Source organism: Amblyomma americanum, chromosome 7, assembly GCF_052857255.1.
Source record: "Amblyomma americanum isolate KBUSLIRL-KWMA chromosome 7, ASM5285725v1, whole genome shotgun sequence".
Classification (NCBI taxonomy): Eukaryota; Metazoa; Arthropoda; class Arachnida; order Ixodida; family Ixodidae; genus Amblyomma; species Amblyomma americanum.
Window position 1 is genome coordinate 62,081,569 of NC_135503.1, and position 21,338 is coordinate 62,102,906.

At 45.1% G+C, this 21,338-nt stretch overlaps 1 protein-coding gene across 1 annotated transcript in view; it reads left to right on the forward strand.

Annotated features, from left to right (window-relative positions):
• LOC144099218 (hepatocyte growth factor receptor-like) overlaps positions 1-20,995 on the forward strand; it is a 73,556-nt gene extending 52,561 nt beyond the window's left edge. Inside the window, exons 10-17 of the mRNA XM_077632364.1 lie at positions 2,608-2,719; positions 3,961-4,203; positions 5,069-5,205; positions 6,221-6,412; positions 8,946-9,057; positions 11,421-11,648; positions 13,516-13,732; positions 19,562-20,995. Of these exons, the coding sequence (XP_077488490.1) occupies positions 2,608-2,719; positions 3,961-4,203; positions 5,069-5,205; positions 6,221-6,412; positions 8,946-9,057; positions 11,421-11,648; positions 13,516-13,732; positions 19,562-19,713 (1,393 nt within the window). The 3' untranslated portion in view covers positions 19,714-20,995. The remainder of the gene's footprint in view (positions 1-2,607; positions 2,720-3,960; positions 4,204-5,068; positions 5,206-6,220; positions 6,413-8,945; positions 9,058-11,420; positions 11,649-13,515; positions 13,733-19,561) is intronic.
• The last annotated feature ends 343 nt before the right edge of the window (positions 20,996-21,338 follow it).

Genomic DNA, 21,338 nt, shown 5'->3' on the forward strand with positions numbered 1-21,338 from the left:
TGAGACAAGTGGCTACCGCATACGTGTGAGGCATATAGCACAAGCTTTAAAATAATCCCAGAGTAAGGCATTCTTTCATGCGTCAGTAATCTCTTTAGGCACTGTGTTCTGTTGGGGCTAGTCGATATTCCATTTTGCTGGTTTTGGTAGTGCACAATGGCAAGGACTGGCAGTGTCCGGCTGTGTTTGTCTGTGTCCGCCCCCCCCCCCTCATTTTTTTTCATTTGCCCCACCTACGCGTGGCAAAAGTATACCATTGCCCTCGGGCCTTTTCATTTATTTTAAGATTGGATTAAGCCTGTTGTGCGTTAGTGATGCAGGCAGGGGCTTATTGTTTTTCATTCTTTTAGGTTGCCCCAACCTAACAAATGTCAGTTCTTGGGGGGGAAATCCGACTGTGCGGCCTGCTCATGGCGCCCCCCGCCACCAGATACGGGCCGGTGTAGTTTCGGCTACTAGGCTTTCTTTCGGTGCAACGCCAGCGGCGGGGATGGCTTGGCCGGAGCCCATCCTCTGGTGATGCAAAACCCCATGGGAGTGGCAGCGACTCCCACGCAGCTGTGAGTGCCAGTTGCGCCCGTGTGGTCCGAAGCCTGTGCGGAGGCAGGCCTGGTTATATTACCAGGCTGGACCCACGGAATCCGGCACGGAAGGCATGCCAAAAAGTAAAAAGGTTTTCAAATACATGCATCTCCGCACTCGGGCGCGTGCAAGACTGGTTATCGACGTGCCAGTTTCTGGTTCCGGAGAAACCAGGTCCGCGCGTGGGCTCAAAGTAGCGGGGCTCTAACCGACGCCACAGGGAAGCGGTCTTAGGCCGGCCGCGGGGCCGTAAGGGCTGTCGCGGGACGCCGAGGAAAGGGGGCGTAGTACGACCTGTGCAAAAACCGTCGATGTTGTGGAGTAACGGTGGAGTAGGCTCGGGTCATCTCATTCTAAGTTACGTTCTTGGTATGTGGCCCGGTCAGCCCTGTCTTCAAGACTCCCTCCTTAGTACAGTATGTGCAAAGCAAGCTAGGGGAAAAATAAGTGCATGGTTGGTTGGTTGGAAGCACAGCTTCGTTCCCCCGGAGGTGTTAGGTCATGGTGCCGAGGGCCAGAGGGTCGATAGGCTTACTATTTAAGCCTTTACTTGTCGGATCACACCACACATATTTCCGGTGTCTGAAAAAACCGTGAAAAGCGCTCGACGGCCGGCAGCTGGGCAGTCCGAAACAACCCCCGCGAGTCAGAATAACCGACGACCTGGTCTGCGGTCGGTACGGAATGCGGAACCAGGTGTCGCGGAGGGGCCCCAGGTAGCTAACCCCGTCGTAGGTTCTCCTGTCTCCGGTGGTCGGAGACCATTGCGTTTGGTGTGTGGTCGGGCATCCCGTGAGCGGGGACCGCACCATTTGGCAATCTCGACACCCTCCCTGTCCTGGTCAGCCAGGACAGTAATAGAGTGGACACATTTGAAGGACCTGAACGAAAACTTGCTGTCCCCATTTCCCTCCTAATTGCCATAACCCATTTATCCAACCCTTTCCGCTACTTCCCAAGGGAGATCAGGGGAGTCTCCCCGGGCCCGCTCCCCCGGCTGTTGGTCGCTATTTAGTAGCATTCCCTTATTGATTTCTTTCCACCCTCGGAACCCAAAATTTCAAGTGCTCCAGGGCCACAATATTTATGCTACCATTGGGATTACACCCTTGATACAGGAGTAGTGCGGGAGAGGCCAATATTCTTATTCATTTTGTTGCCTGGACTTTCTATATGTCAGTTCCTGTCCTTTGAGCGCTGCTGCAATCAGCAGAAATCCGAGTTTTCCTTAGGCTTACACTCTCAAACATGGTTTACTTGCGCCTTGGATGCATTTATTAATGTGTGACATGTGTAAATACCTAAATACATTTCTCTTTGTAAATTTCTAACATATGTCGATTAATATTGCATTTTTTATATATTAGGTTAACCTTTTGTTCAAACAGAGGACCAATAAAAAGTGGGTTACATTCAGTGCATCTCAGAAAAATACCACTTACGTCAGAGCACATTGTTTCAGTGGATATCCTTTTCCCGCTTCTCGAAGAGCGCCCTTGAACTGCTTCGAACAAATTCGGGTATTTTTTGGGGGTGGCCGATGCATTACTTCATTGCTTTGAGTAGGGACAATAATGCACTTTTAGGTCGCGCTCGTCGGTTCTATCTTTCCAACAAATATTTTTCGTGATGTGTGCGGTACATGTCGATAAGCAAACGTTGTTTCTTGGTTTAGTTCCTTAATCAGCACTGCGGCCTCTGATGAAATGAAAGCAGTGGCTTTGCTTTCAATTGAAAGCGCTCGCTTACCACTTTTAAAAGTTCAAAATATTACTCAATGCTCCTTCTGGCTGGAATTTAAAATCATTTATTTATTCTGACAACGGCATTTTTATGGCGATGAAAAGTCTCATCACCGCCTTAAGTCTAACTTGTTTTCACCACTCAAAAAATGCATTATTGAAGTGTGGAAGCATTAACTAGGCTCTGTATCAAGCAGCCTAATTGAAATGATCATATCACTCTCTCTGAAAAAAGAAACGCATGAAAACACAGGAACCTAAGTTTGTGAACCACTACGTGCAGCGAAAAGACTACCATTGAAGTGAGCGGTTTCCATTTGGATAGCGTCTACAATCCCAAAATGGTGGTTCAAGTCGCTTCTCTCAATAACGAACGAGATGAGCGCATCACTAAGGTGAGTAGCACACTTATTATTAAATTTATCTTGCCTACCTCCTTGCTAATTATTGGCTGAAGCCTCGGCCTGGAAATTTCGAAGGACACATTTAAGGAATGACATGTGCGGTGGGGACAATGTTACATTAATAAATCACGGTTGTGTATGCATTATATGAATGTGACAGCGTTCACTAAGGTACAGTTCTGATAAGACTCAAAACATCTGTTCTTGCTGCACGAGGCTCGCCATGATAAGCAGAAATAAGAACATGGCACTAGCAGTTTTTTCATGAAACGCTCTTTTGCGACGATACCGTCCTAGCGGGCTGTGGTGTTGTACGTACTGGTAAACCAACTCTCAAAAATTCTTCTAGAGAGCTATCCATTACGAGAAAGAATCAGCAAAAAGCGCAGTCATTTTTACCGTTTCCTTGGAAAATTTTCACCTCTATGGTTTTCAACTTTGCTACGCATTTACTTTTTTACTTTTTATTCAGGGTCAGGGAACAACCGCGAGTTGATGATGTCATAGACTGGGTGAATAAAAAGAAAATCAACAGTTGCATTGTGTGAAAGGCGGATAAACGATGGTCGCTCAGGTTCAACGGCGAGCATTCCGAAGGAAAGCAAACTTTGCCTATAGGGTGAAACAAAGTTAGGTGGGTCAATGAGATTAGGAAGTCTGTGGAGATATGGCCGCCGTACCCGGCTGTTGACAGGGTTAGTAATAAAGAAGGGATAATAGTGGGAGAGGCCTTTGTCCTGCATTGGACGCAAGAAAGCTAATGATGATGAAAACTCCCAAGACTAGCTGTTCAATGTTGGTGAATGGAAATAAGCACACTGTACACATAATGTGAATCTCACAATCTTCCTGGCGTGCAGCGAAAGAATTTCGAAGCTCTATATCTCTGGTATTGCTGGTTTCGAACGCTCAGAGAGCAAAAAGCTCCATTAAAAGGATAATTCACAACACCGCTGAATGCGACTACTCTTTCTGCTAAAAGTGTTGGCGCCAAAATCAAAGAGTATACAACGATCAACCTTGTTTCCAGAACAGAATAATTTTCCAGCGTAGACCCACCTTTTAAACACTCTAATTATTAGTTTGTCAATTTATAGGAATAGTAATTCTCCCGTCAATAAACTTCTCTGTAGACCTGGCCAGAGCATGATCAGTTGCCACGCTAAAGTCAGTGAATCATCGCTTTGTGTTGTCCTTTGTCACTACCAAGCCTCTTATTTTTTTTCTCGAAGGCCTGTCACGTGCTGGATACGGGACAGAAGATGGTCTGTCCGGGGCCGTCGTTGACGGATTTTTCCGTTATCAGTGGCGCTCAGATACAGGTATATGGGCGAATGATCACAGCGTTAGTAAGCTTCCAGATGGATGGCCTGCATCTGCCACTGAGCATTTCTGGCGGTGAAGACTACTTCACTTTTGCCTATCGGCCAGCAATGCTAAGTGACTTATTCGAAGAGGAGCTTCTTGAGAACAAGGTTTGTTTGTATCGCCTGCATGGCGAACTTTCTATTTTGTTGCAACTCGCTTTGATATTTATAGCCATAGCTGTAAAGGACATGCTGCTCGGTTCTCTGATGTTATTGTGTTGGGGTAACATTGTACTACGGCAATTAGAGACGCCATTCATGACGTCGGCTCAGTAGTCCGATCACACTGTCATCACGAAAGATAACACAAGAACGCCAAACAAGCTCAACCATAGAAGACAAATAAAAACGAGTAAACCACGTTATACCATGGCAAAGATCTGTCACTGAATATATCATGGTTGCCGTCCTTTGAAATTTTATGAGCGCAATATCGAACTCGGGATTAGCTATTAACTGTTTTAACTTTCTTAAGAATATTACGGCACTTGAGCTGTTCGTGATGTAGTTCAGATATGCTTATTCACTAGGAAAAAAGGTAGTATATATAACAGCTAAAAGAAAGACTTTTTCTCGGCACGTAGACAATGTCGAAAGTAGAATGGAGCGAGCACATTTCACGACTTCTGAGAAGTTAAGGGCAGTGCGCCTTTCAAGCGCGGCAATTATTTCTCAGCTCACACATACTGGATTCAAACTTTCCTGTCATATGAGAGAGTACCATTCTTGCAGGGGCAACGGCGAGAAGTGAAAAAGAATGGTACTGCAGGAGGCGCCACCTATATGCATCTATCTGTGTTGCAACATGCCAGACTGGAAGAATAATAAACACACGGTTTGAAACTAGTTAGGGAACGAAACCAAAGTGCCTTAAAAGATTGCAATGTTTAATGAGCATGTATTGCCAATTATTCCTAATTATTTGGAAGAACTAATGCATCATTCAGAAGTCTTTTTTTTTTTGCATTTACAGGTCGCTACGCTCACTGGTGTTCTGCCACGTTATGGACCAGTGACCGGTGGAACTAATCTAACTCTCTTTGGGAGAAATCTCGACATGGGATCAGAAAGAGTTGTGAGAATTGGCGACAGCTACTGCAAGGTTAACAGGTACATGTTTAAACGAGACACTTTTCAGCGACTGCGCGCCGACGCAAGAGTAAGCAAAAATTTATCCCCGGACGTCAACATGCTGTCAAAGTCGGTTTTTCAAGGTTAATTTGAATGCAGTCTTCAGCTTGACTTAACACCCCACTCCGTAGAAATATCCCGCCTAGAACCCTTAAGCGATCCCTCGTGTTTGATAAATTTTCAGGAGTCTCTGCTGATGCCGCCGCCGCTGGTTCCGTCGGCGAAGCTTACACTTCCGGGTGCGACCTCCCACGCTTTCCAGCGGTTCATGTCACCAACAAGAACAGAGAACCAGTGTTGCCAGTGCTACTTTGTGTGCGCGATACCTCGTACTGGACTAAATGCAGAGCTTTCGTGGCGGCGGTACGTTTTCCGCACACCGATAGAAGCAAACCATTCTTTCTTCTTATTTTCAATTCATCAGCTCCAAATTAGAATCATCGAAGAGCAATACAGCTCAGTACAGATTAGAAGATGGGGCCTCTCATCATTTTGTTTTCGCCAGACATTTAATGCTAGAAGAGATGTAGTATAAAATACGAGAAGCCACACAAAATTATTGTTCGCTACACGTGGCTCCTTGGTCTTTTTTTCTTTATTCTCTAGGACGAGGCCACCGGCTGTCATGATTTTATTGTGTGATTTTTCCTCGGTTATTCCTTCTCCTACTCTTTCCTTTTTTAGTACAGAATAAATGAGGTGCTAGTTTGCGCTTCCTCCTGTGAATTCTAGTATTTTAAGATACGGTATTCTGTCTCTCGTTAAGTAGAGTGAGTGCATATCTTAAACGCCCGATTGATTTCGGTTGTCCTCTTAAAGGACCCAGCGGCTCTGTTTTGACCGTATTCAGTACAACACAAGGCAACGTGTCCACTCCGAACATATGTACTTTACTCTGGTCTTTCACCGGAAAAGCACATGCCTCTCTATACTGAAAAGTAAGATACTCTGGAGTGTCTCGCATCAAGCATTATAAAGCGAACTTCCATTACAGCTTCTGCAGCGCCTTCCTGGACTGTACAACGAGTGCTGTGGCTGCAAGAGAGGCACGAAAGGGCAAGCGAGTCATGCTGTTCATAGATGGCGTAGAAGTTCCTTTCGGTTCGGAGGGCGACTATAGCTCCATATTCACCTACAAGCCGGACCCTGTGATCTACGATATCAAGCCGCCATCGGGTACATTCAGGCAAGTGCCATGCACCAAACCATTCTTAACGAAGCCGACTGAATACAGCTATATGTATCTACAGTCTGCTCATCCTGTTTATGGCGAGAGTCAATCGACGTAAATACGCCAATTGCGAAGCGAAAGCTGAACTTTCTGTATATGCTCTTGCATAACAAGCTCACAGTTAATTCTGCTACATTCATTACCTTCAGCACTTTCGGAGAAACACGTCACAAAAATAAACTCACAATAGAAGAATATTGCTGAGTAAATACCTTTACGTTTTCCTTATTTCCGCGAGCTGTGCGGGAAAAGGAGTCCTAAGGCGGTACAGTGATAGTACAGTCAACTTCTGAGAAATTCTTGGCAATCGCTACCACAAGTGAGTTGTCAGGATACAAAACGTGAATTACTTTATTTATTTTTCACATTTTCTGGGGCTTTCCATCTATTTGTATTCCAGTGGCAATGTAAAATGTGAAGGGGTGATGATGATTCATGTGTTCTATTTGTAATGCCTTTTTTACAAAGCAGTGTCACATTGTTCTAATATTTTACAGTCTGCTTTTTCCATACTTGCAATAGTGTTTTTGGCTTGTCAACTGCCTTTATACAGGAAAAAACAAATCCACTCCTGCCAAAATCTCTGAACGGCTTGGCGGTATCAATAAATAAATAATAATAAAATGTAACAGGAGGCATGTGGAGGTTGGCTACTACGCGGATCTACCATAAACTCAACAAGTTGCTCTTTTCTGCCACTTTTACTAAACCCTCGCCGTCTACTAGCCGGTGATTGATACATTTACGCTGTCGCAGCCATATGAAGCCTATATGGGAGCTCTTCAGTCGACTTGAGAAACGTCAAAAAGTTTTGCGCTAAATGCAGTAACGCCAAAATTACACAGATTTCTAACACATATGTGTCAGTAAATATCACCAAAGCATCAATATGAATCAGAATTCATAGCTTTTTGTTAAAGTAAATCATTGAGCTCAATATAAACTGAAGTTGGCAGTGGTTCATGAAATTAATACCTAAATAAAAGTAAATTAATTCAGTGTGTTAGACACCATGCCATCGGTGGCACCTTGAGTCAAAACTGAGCGTATAACTTGGTGACATACCTCTCATAGCATTCCACACTCCTTAAAGCAGCCACAGTGCAGCGCGTAGTCCGCGGCGTTTGTTCTTCAGATTAGGTTCGATGTTTTACGTTAGATGGTTCTGCACTGACGGTCATATCTTTAGTGACACTGTCTACCTGCACCCATTCCCGCCACCTTATCACAGCTATCAGATTATTGTACACGCTTCTCTCGGTTCGCGGCACTCTTGACACTAACGTGGAACGCGCAGATATTAATGGACCACCTATCTCGTCGTTGTTCTCGGCACGGTTATATGCAACCCGATTCAAATTACGTCATCAAGTGTTCCAAATAGAACTAAGTCATTTGTTGCGAGAGGAAAAAAGGTGAGCGTAGTTTGTAGGTACTCTCTTTCTTTTGGCTGTCGCTCACGTGACCAGCGGGCACGTGACCCCTGGAAGCCAATGGTTTGAAGTTCGTATGAATTTAAAACCTCTTATTAAAGAGGCCAGTGCAGGAAGGCGGGCTCCTATTGCTATGTTTACCACACGTACTCACTTTGTCAAAACCTTACAACCCAGGGGATTTGCTTTCGAGCCACACTGTGGTGTTTGTAACCTATTTTGGCGATCAAAATTTCCTAAAAAGTAAGAATCCCCGCACTTCCACCAAGGATGTTACGGGAAAATACTATTTACATTTGTTTACAAGCGTTGGAGGTTATAATAGAGAGTTTCTAGCAGGAAGCACCAACACGAACAGGGAGCTGCATTAACCTCCTCTTCTTCATTCGTCGTTTCACGCGAGAGGCCACTTCGTCTTCCACTGCCACTTCGTCGTAACAATATATTTGGTACTGCCCGTTACAAACTGAAGGACTTCAACGAATGCTACAGGGGTCCTATTACACAGCCTAGGTGCAAATCCCCGAGGCCCTAAATTTTTGAGAAAGGCATACATGTGAGAGGCTTTCTGCCCATCGATAATAGCGCTGCGGGAAAGCGACGGCTGTGATGGTCGAAACAATCATCCGTGCGTATTCGCAAGTGGTTTACTTCTGGTTTTCGGCGAGAAACGTCTGAGAGCACCGGCGGAACGACGGCAACAATAGGCCTAATTGCAGCGGCTGGGTCGAACCTATAGTGTACGATGGGTTCCAAAGAGGTCACTGATGTCATTGCAGAGTGTGTCCACGTAGTTTGCGTATTCGGAGCCGTCGAGTAACTGCAGAAGTGCGCAGTGGATGTTTGATAAACGAGGACAGCAGACTACACTGCCTAAAATTCTTCACAAGGCAGTGTAGATATATCACTAATAATAGCTCACAATTTTGTTGGTAACTGAAAGTTACAGCTGGCCGTATTCTTTTCTTAGATGTATGTTAAAAAGACGGGCTTGCCAAACGCGCTAAGCGGCGTATGAGCCGACCAAACTGATTTGTACTTACATATTCTTCCAGTGGGCTTTCTTTCATCGAAGTCAGAGGAAAGCACTTGGACAGCGCTTCCGCACCCTCTATGGTGACTCGGCTGTTGCCTTTTAACCAGGAGGAGGAGGATCACACCGGAGGGGTGAGAAATATTTTATACTTTTTTTTTGAAATTATCATGTTGCAACTGCACAAAGGCTGGAGCTACATAAATAGTCGTGGCTTTCTGGAAAGTACTTAAATATGATTTTGTATCTGTTAATCGCGCAATAAGTGATGATGATGCAAACGCGCTTTTTATTACGCTAATTCAGTGCAATGTTGCGCTCTGTTAGTAATGATGGTAGCAGTGACATAAGGTCCGTACTTTAAAGGTCACGATGTCAGTCCTGTAGAAAAGCGCCGAGGGTCACCTGGTCTATGATCATTGCAAACTCTGTGCGTCGCAAACAGTTTGAGATAGCAAAAAAACATGCAGGAGGTCACTGCCACAGATAAAACCCAAGAATAGATTTTAGATGTAAAACTACGCAAAAATCTTAATGATAGAGAAGTCTTTACGTGGATATAGGTGCATGATTTAGACACACAAGCAAGGCTCAGTTTTTGTAAACTGACTTCGAAACACCAAGATTGAAGCCACACATTAATTTGGCAGCAGTTCCTCGGCTACACTTGTCTTAGTTGGATTGTCTCACGTATACATAACATTATCCCCGCAAATGATGTTCAGGTCAACTGGAAGAATAAATCATGGCAAAAATGTGAAAACGCAACTAAAGCACAGTCACCAAGCACTAAGACCCGCACTCACAGATTTCGCCACTGTCTGTCTGGCTAACCGTGACTTCGGTAGCCCCCTAGGAGGCAGGTAGGCCAACTCGATTACATGACCTTGCGGCGTCATCACAACCCGCCCACCGCGGCAGGTGGAAATTAAGTTAAGGATTGGCCGCCAGAGGTTGCTCGGGAAGATCCATCTGGGTCTCACAAGCCCGTCGGTGGTAGCACCTGCCAACGTGGGGCAGGGGCACATCGCTTAGCCGCTACACCACTGTGCCAGGAGTGGCATCAAGTCTCCCAGTGATCTATGAATGTAAAGTTGAGAATGACTAATTCAGAATGTATGACATTAACCCAATAACGCTGTCGCGTCATACCATCATGGTGAGGCTTAAGTGTCGCCTCTCCAGTTTTAGTACGCAAGCACAAAGATATCTACTCGCCGCTTTCGCATCTCTTTGCCTGAAGCCTGCCTGACCTTGAAAAGTGAGCCTTGAACCGAAAGTAAGCCGAAGTGCTAGAGCACCCAATTCGGATTTGGCGTAGCCAAGCTCAATCTGCCATTTTTCTTCCGTCCCCATCGCGTTCCATTCTTCCAAGACACCAAGTCATTTCGACTGTCACCATATATGCGGCAAAAGCTTGTAGGGCTTTTCTATAATCTGTGCGTTTTCGCATCATCATGATTTTCTGCGTAATTTGAACATCCTGAGTCAACTATTTGTGGAAATCATTTTCCGGCTTAACCGATGCTTATGGACTACGAAAGGCCGATAATCCCCTATAGCCTAATATTCTGTGATTCCAAAACATGGTTACTTTTGCTTTCTACCGCACGCCATGGATAGACTGGTGGAATATTCCTAACGCATATTAAGTATGCAAAAGCAAAACCTGAAGCAGTGCTTTGCATCCAGACAAGCTTGATCAAACTGCTGGTTCTTTTATTCGTTTATTTGCAAGTTTTCGCACTATAAACGATCGGTGTTTCCGGACTTGCAAGATCGACAGCGCAAACATACATCCACAAACAGAAAAAATATAACGGCAGCTGAAGCCAGGCAACCAGTGTCATTCTTTTTTTGGAATTTGTTAGCGTTTGCAGTACAGCTGTATCTTTGTGTTAGTGAGGCGGGTCACGAGGACGTCGAAACTTCGGCCTACGTTACAATTACCAATTTCATGCCCAACAATTCTGGAAATCAACGTTTTTGAACGAGAAAGAGATAACGCAAATTTTTGTATATTGTAAGATTTCACTATAACAATCAGTCAGTATACCCGCAAATCTCCCGTCGGCAGGCTTGCATTTTTTTTAGTTAACGTTTTTGCTATTGTCAAAAGCGTTCCCCATTGCTTTTCTGAGGCAGTCTTTACTGCTCAATGCGAGCAATGAAAAAACTTTAAGATAAATATTTTGTTACGCATCGGAAGAATGGACCATTACCTTCAATATTTGCATAACAGTACTTATCAGTACTCTTTTATACACAATATTTTTTCAGGAATGCTTGAAATGTGTGAACACAGGGCCTTTTGAGAATATCTTCAATAGTGCTTCGCGCCCACCTTTCGCAGCACTGTGCTGCCGATCATTACACTGGATGCGATGATGATTCTCATTGTTCTGGACAAATGTGCATTTAGAAAAAAGCTGGCGCGTGAAATAATAAGTGCTTCCGGATTCGTGATTTTGATAAACATCGCCCCCGATCCCCATAGGTATGTCGTGTGGCGCAAAATGGCCGGAGGATGCTGTGCCCCATTGCACCTGTCGTGGATTCGTGTGTAGCCGGCAGCGCGAGACAGGAGGCCCCCGGGTTACGTGTCCTAGTGGAGCTGAGCTTCCAGATGGACGGCCTACAACTGCTGGCGAATGATGCTGGAGACACGGGCCACTTCAGCTGCGTACACCTACCGGTGTCAGGCTTCGTGGGCCTGCCTCACGAGGTATTCATAAACAACTTATGTGATAATTTACCTACTTCGCTCTGCTCACGCGTGCTGCAAATTGTAAAATACTATAAATATTCACCTTTTCATTCCCAGAAAAAAGCCAACACAATTTAACACACGCAACCACACCCAAGAAGACACATATTTTCGTTTCATCAAGGTATTTTGAATAAGCCTAAATAACCTATATCATTTACCAAACACTGAGAATGTGGTTGGTTATCAGATGAGCCGTCATTTTTGGGCATCGATATCGGAGTGTTTTTTACCAGTCGCCGTTTCGCATTCTCTCAAACCTTATTGGCCCTGAAAGACACTCGAAATTGGCAGGCGTTCTGCCTGAGTACAGCGCACCTAAACTAATATAACCTAGCACCATTTTTTTTATTTGCTCTATTCATGCAGAGTCGACCAGATTACGTCCATAAGATATGGAAGAAAAGTTCAGCTTTGTTCCTTTTTATCGCTTGGCTTATTCGTTTTCTTTTCATGCGCGAGCACTTACGTTGTACTATAAAATGATTCCCTTATACCTTTAAGAAATGTCTACGACTGTACATAAATTTAACATCACAAATAAAAAAGCTAGGCCAAACCGTGAAAAAACAGGCCAAAGGAATGCGATGTGGTCACGCTGTCGAGGTTAAACAAACATCTTCTGATGATGACCTCCTGGTTCCGTCATCACGCATGATGTTAAAAGCCAGTGAGCTTGGTAATAAACACCGTGCCAGTTAGAGGTTATGGGGGGAAAAATAAATATTCCTTAGTGAAAATCTAAGCCAACACTACTGGAAACATCTCTTTCTACAGTTACTACTTCATCTGCTACATTTAGCCTGTGTATTAATGGCATAGTTTTTCTTGCTACGAACGTGTTATTTACTCGCACCTTTTCCCTGTTTGTAACAGGGCAGCTTTCTAGAATGTCCTCCTTCAGCAGCTGTGGCGCAGCGTAAGGTCTGGCGAGTGGTGGCTGCACTTTGGGAACATTCGGCTGTCTGCACTTTACCGGAGCATAGAAGACCATATGTATCTCTTTTCTGCTCCTTGTGTGTATGCCGGGGCATGACAATAATCAACTTCTATTCTACGTGCATCCGGGGCTCAATAAAGCGCGGGAAAAATCATAACAGTACAAAGAACGTTTTAAAAAATGTACACAGCGTATATCTTTTCTTAACCAAACTAACCAGGGGAGTAATCCACTAGGAGCAACGTCGCTATGCCAGTATTAATACCAGTGTGGTCGCTAAGGGTTCCATTGCTCTCCAGTGATATGACTTACGACTGCTGGGTGGTTTGGTAAGTATAGCTCTTTGTGCCTTTTCGAACTGTTTTGTCTTTTATAAACCTAAGCACCAGGACGCTTCCCCCCATAAAAAAAAATGAGTGAGTTTAAGGCGGCTACAAATCTTGGACCCATATTTACCACCATCGAGGTCTGTGCTCTGCCTCTGGACCACCGCTGCGTAGAGTATTGGTCGTGAAGAGTACCAGAGGTGTCTGCCTCACCATTGTGTCTTGCGGTGGTTTTGCATGTGGGCGTGAATAGCGCAGTAGAGTTCCGTTGTGGGTTTCAACTCTTGCGTAATGGTACTGTGCCGACGCTGTCATAGCGGGTCTCTCCTGTCCACCCCTTCGTGCACCCCTTAAGTGGCTACGAAAAGTTTGATTTTACAGTACCTCATAGAGCACTGCGGAGGTCACGAAGCTGGGAAAAACAATAATTTTGCGAGTACTCGAAATAGCGGTTATTACGAGAATCTCCTCGATCTCTTTGTCATTTATTCTAGCGCATAAGCATTAACCCTGCTTGCAATGCATTATGTGTAAGCTGGAAAATTCAATCTCTACTCAGAAGCCGGACGGCGAGAAGACGACAGTCGACACGAACAGGCTTCTACTGATCGCAGTAGCCTTATTTCTTCAACTACTCCTGGGAATCGCCGTTTTCTACTGCATATGGATCCTCTACCGGAGGCTTCGCGCCCAAAAAATGGCGAAGACAAGCTGCGAAGACAGGGGCCTGGACCATGCGAGCTCCAAGGACGCTTTGTGCGGTCGACAGAAAAATGGTGAGCGAGGAAACATCAGGATTCATGCACAAATGGATAACGTAGGCGAGGGATGCAGTCAGGCGCCAATTTAATTGCATTGAAAAGAAACGCAAATAGGTTACCTATAGAAGAAATGCTTTTGAAGGTGATCGGCTGAGCAGTACGGCCAATGAGTGCTTCCTTCGTTGCCTAAACTCGCATCGTGGCTACTGTTTAAATAATGTTCTTCATACAAATCTCGAGAAAAGTGCGCGCAATAAAAATTAGATGGCGAAAAATCCTTCCTAAAATATATTCCTTAAGCAGGGATCAGACTGCTGTTTGTGATATTAATGAAACGTTTTCAGGAGTAACACACCTATTTTCTGCACCTGAATATTACATTCATGCGGTAACCTTTGCCAATGAAAAGTAAACATGGCAAAAAACCTTGAGCTATAACGGCCTTACGCTTATATCCGTTATAGCTCTTTCTTCAACACCTTCATATTAGAAATTAATCTCTGGTGATGGAACACATAGATACCATGCTGTTTAATCCGAGCGTGGCCTTTGATTGTCTGCAGCCTGGCTTGCAGTACCTGTAGGGCCTGAGATATTGAGAAAAGTTTTTCCTGCTTGTAAAGCTCCGCATCCGACAACGTATGTGAGCCACGGACTGTTTGTTGTCGCTCTATCAGATCGCGATTTCCAGTTGAATGCGGCTCGCGTAATTGTCACTTTCTGTGCAGTTCGAACCTGGAATGTATTTGAATCGGCCAATTGATGTGAGCACTAAAGCATAAGTTTCTGTTGAATTTTTCCTTTGTCACAAAATTCACCTTTTTTTTTTACTTGTAGACGTTCATTGGTCTCGCTCTCTCTCATATATATATATATATGCTCGTTTGAAAAACATATGAAGGAAGCCAACAGCTATCGAAACCAAGCTGCATAGGGGAATGTGCTTATTTTTATATTTGCAGTGTTGATTAGTGCTAGAATAATACTGCCGGTTGACGAGAGTGGACGACGCGGCGGAAGGAATTGCAGCCACAGAACGCGGGCCAGAGTATTCCGAGACACGGTCAGCCAACTTCGCGACATTATCCAAGCTAGCACCACCTGCTGCAGCCAGGACGACCACGAGGTCCTGAGGCAGGCGCTGAAGGAACAGCTCACAGAGTAGCGGGCTCTTGACGTCCTGTGGGTGGTCGCCGAGCAGCAGTCACATGCGATGGAGGAGATGAGATGGTCGACGGTCGCCGAGGTCCTCAGTGCTGAGCAACTGCTGCAGGCGGCTGCGCTCCGAGATGGTTCTCCGGGCCAGGACCGTAGCCTTGAAGTGATCATACGGGGAGGAAGCGTCGGGCGTCTTCAAAACGTCGTCAAACTCGTTCCATTACCTCGGGGGAGAGGGTCGACACGACGTGGAGATACTTCACGCGTTGTGAAGTGATCCGCCGAAGGTCGAACACAGCCTCCACTTGCGCGAACCGTACGACAGGATTCCGAGGCCAAAATGACGGCAGCTGAACATGGACGTTGGCGGTGTCCTCCGCAGCCGGTGTATGAGCCGGGACCTGGGGCCTGGGCGCCACAACCGTGGCGGCGGTATCCGCGTCCAACGTCTGGGTTCACCAAACTGTAGAGGGACAGAGAACTAGTCCTCTACAAATTAACGGAGCGTAACGCGGACGAAGCGAACAGGCCGGATCCAGGTATCAACTTCTTTATTCTACTCCGCACGTGGCTGCAAGTACTCAGCGCGAGCGCTTGTCACGAGCCGAGGCTATATATATATATATATATATATATATATATATATATATATATATATATATATATATATATATATATATATATATATATATATATATATATATATATATATATATATATATATATATATATATATATATATATGACAATGTCTGCGACGTCCACGGAAAGCCATGACCTACACCTGTTCGGAATTTTTCGGAGCTTGCGAGGGAATTCGAGGCGCCAAGAGTCCGTTCGACGTGACATGCGTGCGTCATTACTTTGCGGAGGATTCTTGGTAATTGGTAAGATGAAGGTGTGCCGCATTGGTAGGTGAGAAACTCATCTTCATAACAACGTCATATTAAAGACACAATGCTGGTAATCCGCCCCTGAAGATCAATGTGGATGGATCAGTCTAAGCTTCGAACTACTTGATAAAATTACTCATGTTCTTGCCGAACTGCTCTCCTTCTGCGAGAGTTCGTTTTGCTAATTGAGCTTAAAAAGTATCTTTATTTTGGTTTTCTTGGAGCAGTGGGCTAAAAGCAGTGCGTTGAAAGCAGTACATGTCGAGGTTCTTCCGTCTTGATTTGTTGATCACGATGACGCCAAATCATTGTAATGGGCAGCGCCTACCATAGACTGCCCTTATTGTTCTTTAATTAGCAAACCAGCACAAAACGTCGTGGTCTCCGGTCACTCTGATTAGTTGTTGGAAATATTTTCTGGACATCGCCAAACTCTGAAGCTCAGACAGTGAGATAATATAAGCGTACCTGACAAATACGACATTTAAAGCATGCGAATGCTGTATCCGTGGTTGCAAGGATTTTAATAACGCAACGACGTATATATTTAAGGCAACCTCAGTCCGCGGACAACCAAAGGACTACGCTGGCTTTAGGAAGAGATACTCGACAAACACAGCATTCACATCGCCACCCAAGTAGAAAGAGATGCGCAGAGTATAGCCTACCGCCTTTCACTGCCTGCAAAGAATATGATTACGCATTTAAACTAGTCGAAGCCATAGCAGTCATGTAGGGTTTGCATGCCCAGAGTATAGAAGAGGCATATGAAAGGGTGCTGGAAAATATTCATTTGGAGCTAACATCAAACTCAGGCCTTCAACTAGGAATTGGTAAAATTTTAATGGTAAATAAGGTAAATGATAAATAAGGAAGGGCCTCAGAAAGTCAAAGATGCAACCTCCACTGACGTTAGTTCTCCGCGTGTTTACAGGTTTTCAGAGAATATGTGCTAGAAAAGTTAGCGGGAGAATTGCAGAGCATGACCGAGCCCGAAGGCAATGAGAGAAGATGGTGGGTCTAAAAATAGAATGAAAAACATAGACAATGTTCGCCAAGCCTATGCAGCATTTTGTTGTTATCAGAGGTACGCTTCGTCCCTACCTACCTACTACTACTACTACGAGAGTAATATAACTATGCGAAGAACAATGAGATGAAGAAGATTTGCCAGGTACTCTATATCATGAGTATCCCTCAGGAGGAAAGTATACTATCGTGCATCTTGGGGCAGAAACGTGGAGGCTCAAAAGGTTCAAACGGCATCCCAGTGAACTGGAAAAAGCGATCTGGCGTGAACAATGCAATCTTCTCAGTAGCTGCTATTAATATCCATCAAAAAGAAGTGCTTGCCGTTGGAAATCAAAGTTGGTCTGGGTGCCCTGGATGCCACATAGACGCTTAACGTCGTTCTTCGTTGCGCTGCTAAGTTGGCGCTGATCGACTCTGAATAGGAGTGTAGCGGTGTTTTTTGAAAAGTGGGACTGATGCCGCACTGGAGCTCTTTGATGACTGATGGCGTCATCGGGAATGTTTCTTTCCTCACGTATTGATTAATTTCTTTTTACAGATAATTGAGGAGGCCGAGGTACAGGCTGCCAAAATGCAGCGGCAGAACCGCTCGCCCCCTTTTTCAGGCAGCAAGACGGAGGTGCATAGCATAGTGAATGTACAGGGTGCGTCACAAGTGTGCAGGCCACAGGATGTTATTCTGAGCACTGTAGCCGGGCATTTCCGACGCGCCTAAAGCTGCAGCTGGGAGGTTTCGCTGTAGTTGCTCGTTGGTATCGTCATTTCGAGGTTGCGCCGCGTCGTCTTCGAGCTTATCTCTGTGCTTAATTGAACTGCATTAAATGACGCGTAGCCACGTGTCACCATCGATAGAAAATCTTCAGCGTTACGTGTCAAGACAGGCCATATCAATTTCCCCTACGAGCATTGCGAGACCTATTAGCACCTGCTACGTGTGATGCAACGGCGATGGTGACCTCGATGAGCCGCTGGGCATGTACTCGGCATGACATCCTACTTTCCTTGTCGCTTTACAGGTCGAGGCCGCGCTTCCTTGTAACAGCTACACTGAGTGCCTATTCGTATGTAGTGCAGGGGCACCATCACCAGCTATGACTCTCTTCTCTGCGTTGAAAGCACAGGGGGTGGTTGCTAGCGGTTCTTCAAGCGTCGCATTTGCGGGAACTCACGGGTGGTTCGCAAGTGTGTTGGTGCATGCAAATTGGTGGCGCTCTGGCACGTAATACTGATATCGAAGAGGACTTGGCCGTGTCTTCACGTCGGATCTAGTTAGAAAGGCGGTGAGGTAACTCATGTAGTTCTGGCCCTGCGGTCGTCGATGTCAGAACGTCAAGTGCATGGAGCACTTCGTGTACGATATACTTGTTTGAGCTATAGTTTCTGCTTGAACTCTGGTGAACATCGGCGTAGCCGGTGCAGTTTATCTGAGAAGACTTTGCGGATCATTTCCTGCGAGTTATTGTTGGAGGTCATCATGCACAAGCGTATTACTCAAACTTGTGCTGCAAGGTTACGCTTAAGCTACCGGGCTTTGAGGGTCTTCGCATCGTAGACGCTTTCTTGCTTTATTCACTAGAGTTTTGGGCAACGTTTTTGGAAATTAAACTTTTGCCTTCACGCCACTCTATGCTCATTTTTTCTTTCCCCGCTCGGACATGCCGCGGTCTTCGTGGAGGAAGAGGCGTTTTATTTCTCCGAAGTAAACGAAGGCAGTCTAGTTCGAGTATTGGATGTGAGGAGGAGCTCGAATCGTTTCTGTCTGGAAAGTGACTTTATAAGAATTCAGCACGTTCTTCTGAACTTTGACGACATCACAACAGAAACAGCATGATTCTCATAGCGGGTGCCCACTAGGCGTTGAGAGAGTAGACGTTCTTATAGTCCTGGAATTACGCTTGTTGTTTTTACCGTTTTGGCTTACCATGCTGGAATTCAATACTGCCACATGACCATAGGAGTCCGCCCCTTTTTCGGTGTGCTCAAGCATTAGGCCGTGAAAAGGACATTGCTATGGGGGTTGCGTAAAGATCAGGGACGAAGGCTGAGTGACGGGCTCCATCTTCGGAAACATGGTTTGCTATCAAGCACACGCAGTAAATGTCACGAAGTTGCGATGAAAAGCATGGTGGTAGACAACGGACAATGAGGCTGGCGGTCAACTAGGAATATTTACTCTAGGAATTTCTGCCCTCAAACTGAAGACAAACTTAAAGCGTCATCGCCATTATAAGCAAGTGCTCTCCGCGGATTTTGAGTTCCCCTTAGCCGTGCCTCTCGGCAGTACTCAATTTTGAAGACGACTACAAACTTCCGCCATAACGCAGACGAAGCACTTACAGTCCCAAATGCAATTAGAAGTTCCGCACATGACTCGCTGTTCCAGAGCGCTGTGGTCGCGTCTGGTGCACCAGTTAAATGAAGTTATAAGGGCGCGTTCTGGCAGTTACAATGCAAGAGCATAGAAATGGAAAGAAAGTTTCTTGTTAGTTCATTAACAGGGAGTTTGGTTCAGAAAATCTGTATGGTAGATGGCCGATGACACTTGGAGAAATTACACACTTTTAAATTCAAATGCCGCAGACATCTGCTGCACTAATTTCTTGTCTGGGGTTCATTTCGAATATTCAGTTGTGCGACGTTGCTTTATGAGAAGCACTACTTTTTGCCCTTAGCGCTTGTTTTTTCTTCATGGTAGGTTTCAATACGTTGTCAAAAGTATTCTCACTATAGCACCAATTTATATTTATTTTTACTTTTACAGGATGCACGCAAATGTCCGAGGCCGACGAACGACAAGTCATCATAGGCTCAGGCTTCGTACTGAATGAAAAATTCCAGCCCATGTTTGAGACCAAGGGACCAGCTTCCTTCATAGGGGGCACCCGACGAACGCCAAGTCCTTGTAGGCGCTAGGGCCTTTGACGATGAAAACTTTCAGGTTATGCAAAAGCCCGAGCTTTTGAAATACGGCTAGCCGGCTTCCGACTATGGCCCATGACGCAAATGTGGTCGGTAGCCGATAATTCTGGTAAACAAAAGTCGGGAAGTAGTCGGACCAGCAATGGTTTAGTACCGGTTTGGCAATTGCTCGGATGTGAAAGCCAAGAAAGTGGAGAGAGTGCTAGTGACCTATCAGCAGTACGGGTCAGCAAAACCTCGGGCAAACTTTTCTGGTCGTGGAATTGTGGTTTTTAAAAGGACCCTTTCAAAACTCCGAAAGGCAGCTTTCCTTCATACCTGCGGCCGCTTTACTTTGGTGGCTTAGCTTGAATTTTGGTACAGCACTTGAGGTTTATCGGTGTCCAATGCTTCATGTCTTTATGCGAACGGCATAAAGGCCGTTTCCAGCGATGCAACCAATTGGCGCCCCAAATACAGTGTGGGCAGCCATGGTGATGACGTTTTAATGTGCACCAAGTCTGACTTCCGAAGTTTTGAAATGTACCATTTAAGCTGTGCCTTGCTACAGATACGTTACATGATTACCGAGAGCTCACCTGCGGATGTGTTGCCATGCCACCTGACGCAGAAGCACTAAAATTTGATGTGAGCTGAACTTAGCGAAAAAAATGATGAGAAAAGCGCGGCCGCTGCTGACATCAATTATACCACTCAGATATAAAGGTAGTATTAAAACAAAACAGGTGCAAATGCACTTCTGGTGCATCCGTTTTGTGAGTTGTCCGAATGAGGCGTCTCACCACGCATGTAAGAAATTTTGTTGGTGTTTACTGTGTGCTTCTTGCTTATGGGGTTAATGTGCTTGCTTAAGTCCTACGCAAAAAAAAAGTAATTTTTTTAGTACTGTGAGAAGCGTACCAGTTTTCGTCCCATTTTCTGCTAAAAGTTTAGTTGAAAGCTAAGTGTCAGTTTTTGCCGAATAGTGCATTCAAGACCTCCTTGGCTTAACACTGCAAAAACATAAAAAATGAAGAGCTCTGAAACTTCACACCGTAGTACAGGGAGGGCTAATAGCAACAAGTACGCCAACCTGTTTCGCGCACGATACCGAATTCCTCCCACTTGACGGAGCTATCGAACACTGCTATTGGACCGAATCCAGTGAGCTGTTGTGAGGATGTTGCTTGACAGTTATCAGTTCCAGCACCCCTACGCGAGGCTAGAATCTCTAAATATTGCTGAAAGATTATTCCGGCTTGATAAAAAGAAAATGACCTTATAAAAAGGAAAAATCAGAAAAAGAGAAAAAAAACGAAAAGCACGAGTCTTATTCACCTAGGACACCGCAAAAAAAACAACGTCAAAAGAAAGTCCTTGCTCTGGTAAATAATCTACAAACTTGTTGCTGTGGGAGGCAACATTTTCACTTGATCGCTATTTTTGATCTCATGTTCTTAACGCCTGATTTGCCGTTCATGTCACGTAAGTATTACATTCTCTTTTGTTCTCCCCCTTATTCAAGGCTACCTCGTTCGCTTGCAGATACAGTCGGCATAAAGGCACAGCCTGTGTAAAAAAAAATGGTGGGGTTCAACAATTCTTTGAGATAGTGTATCGAGCGTAAGCTGTGTTGAGCT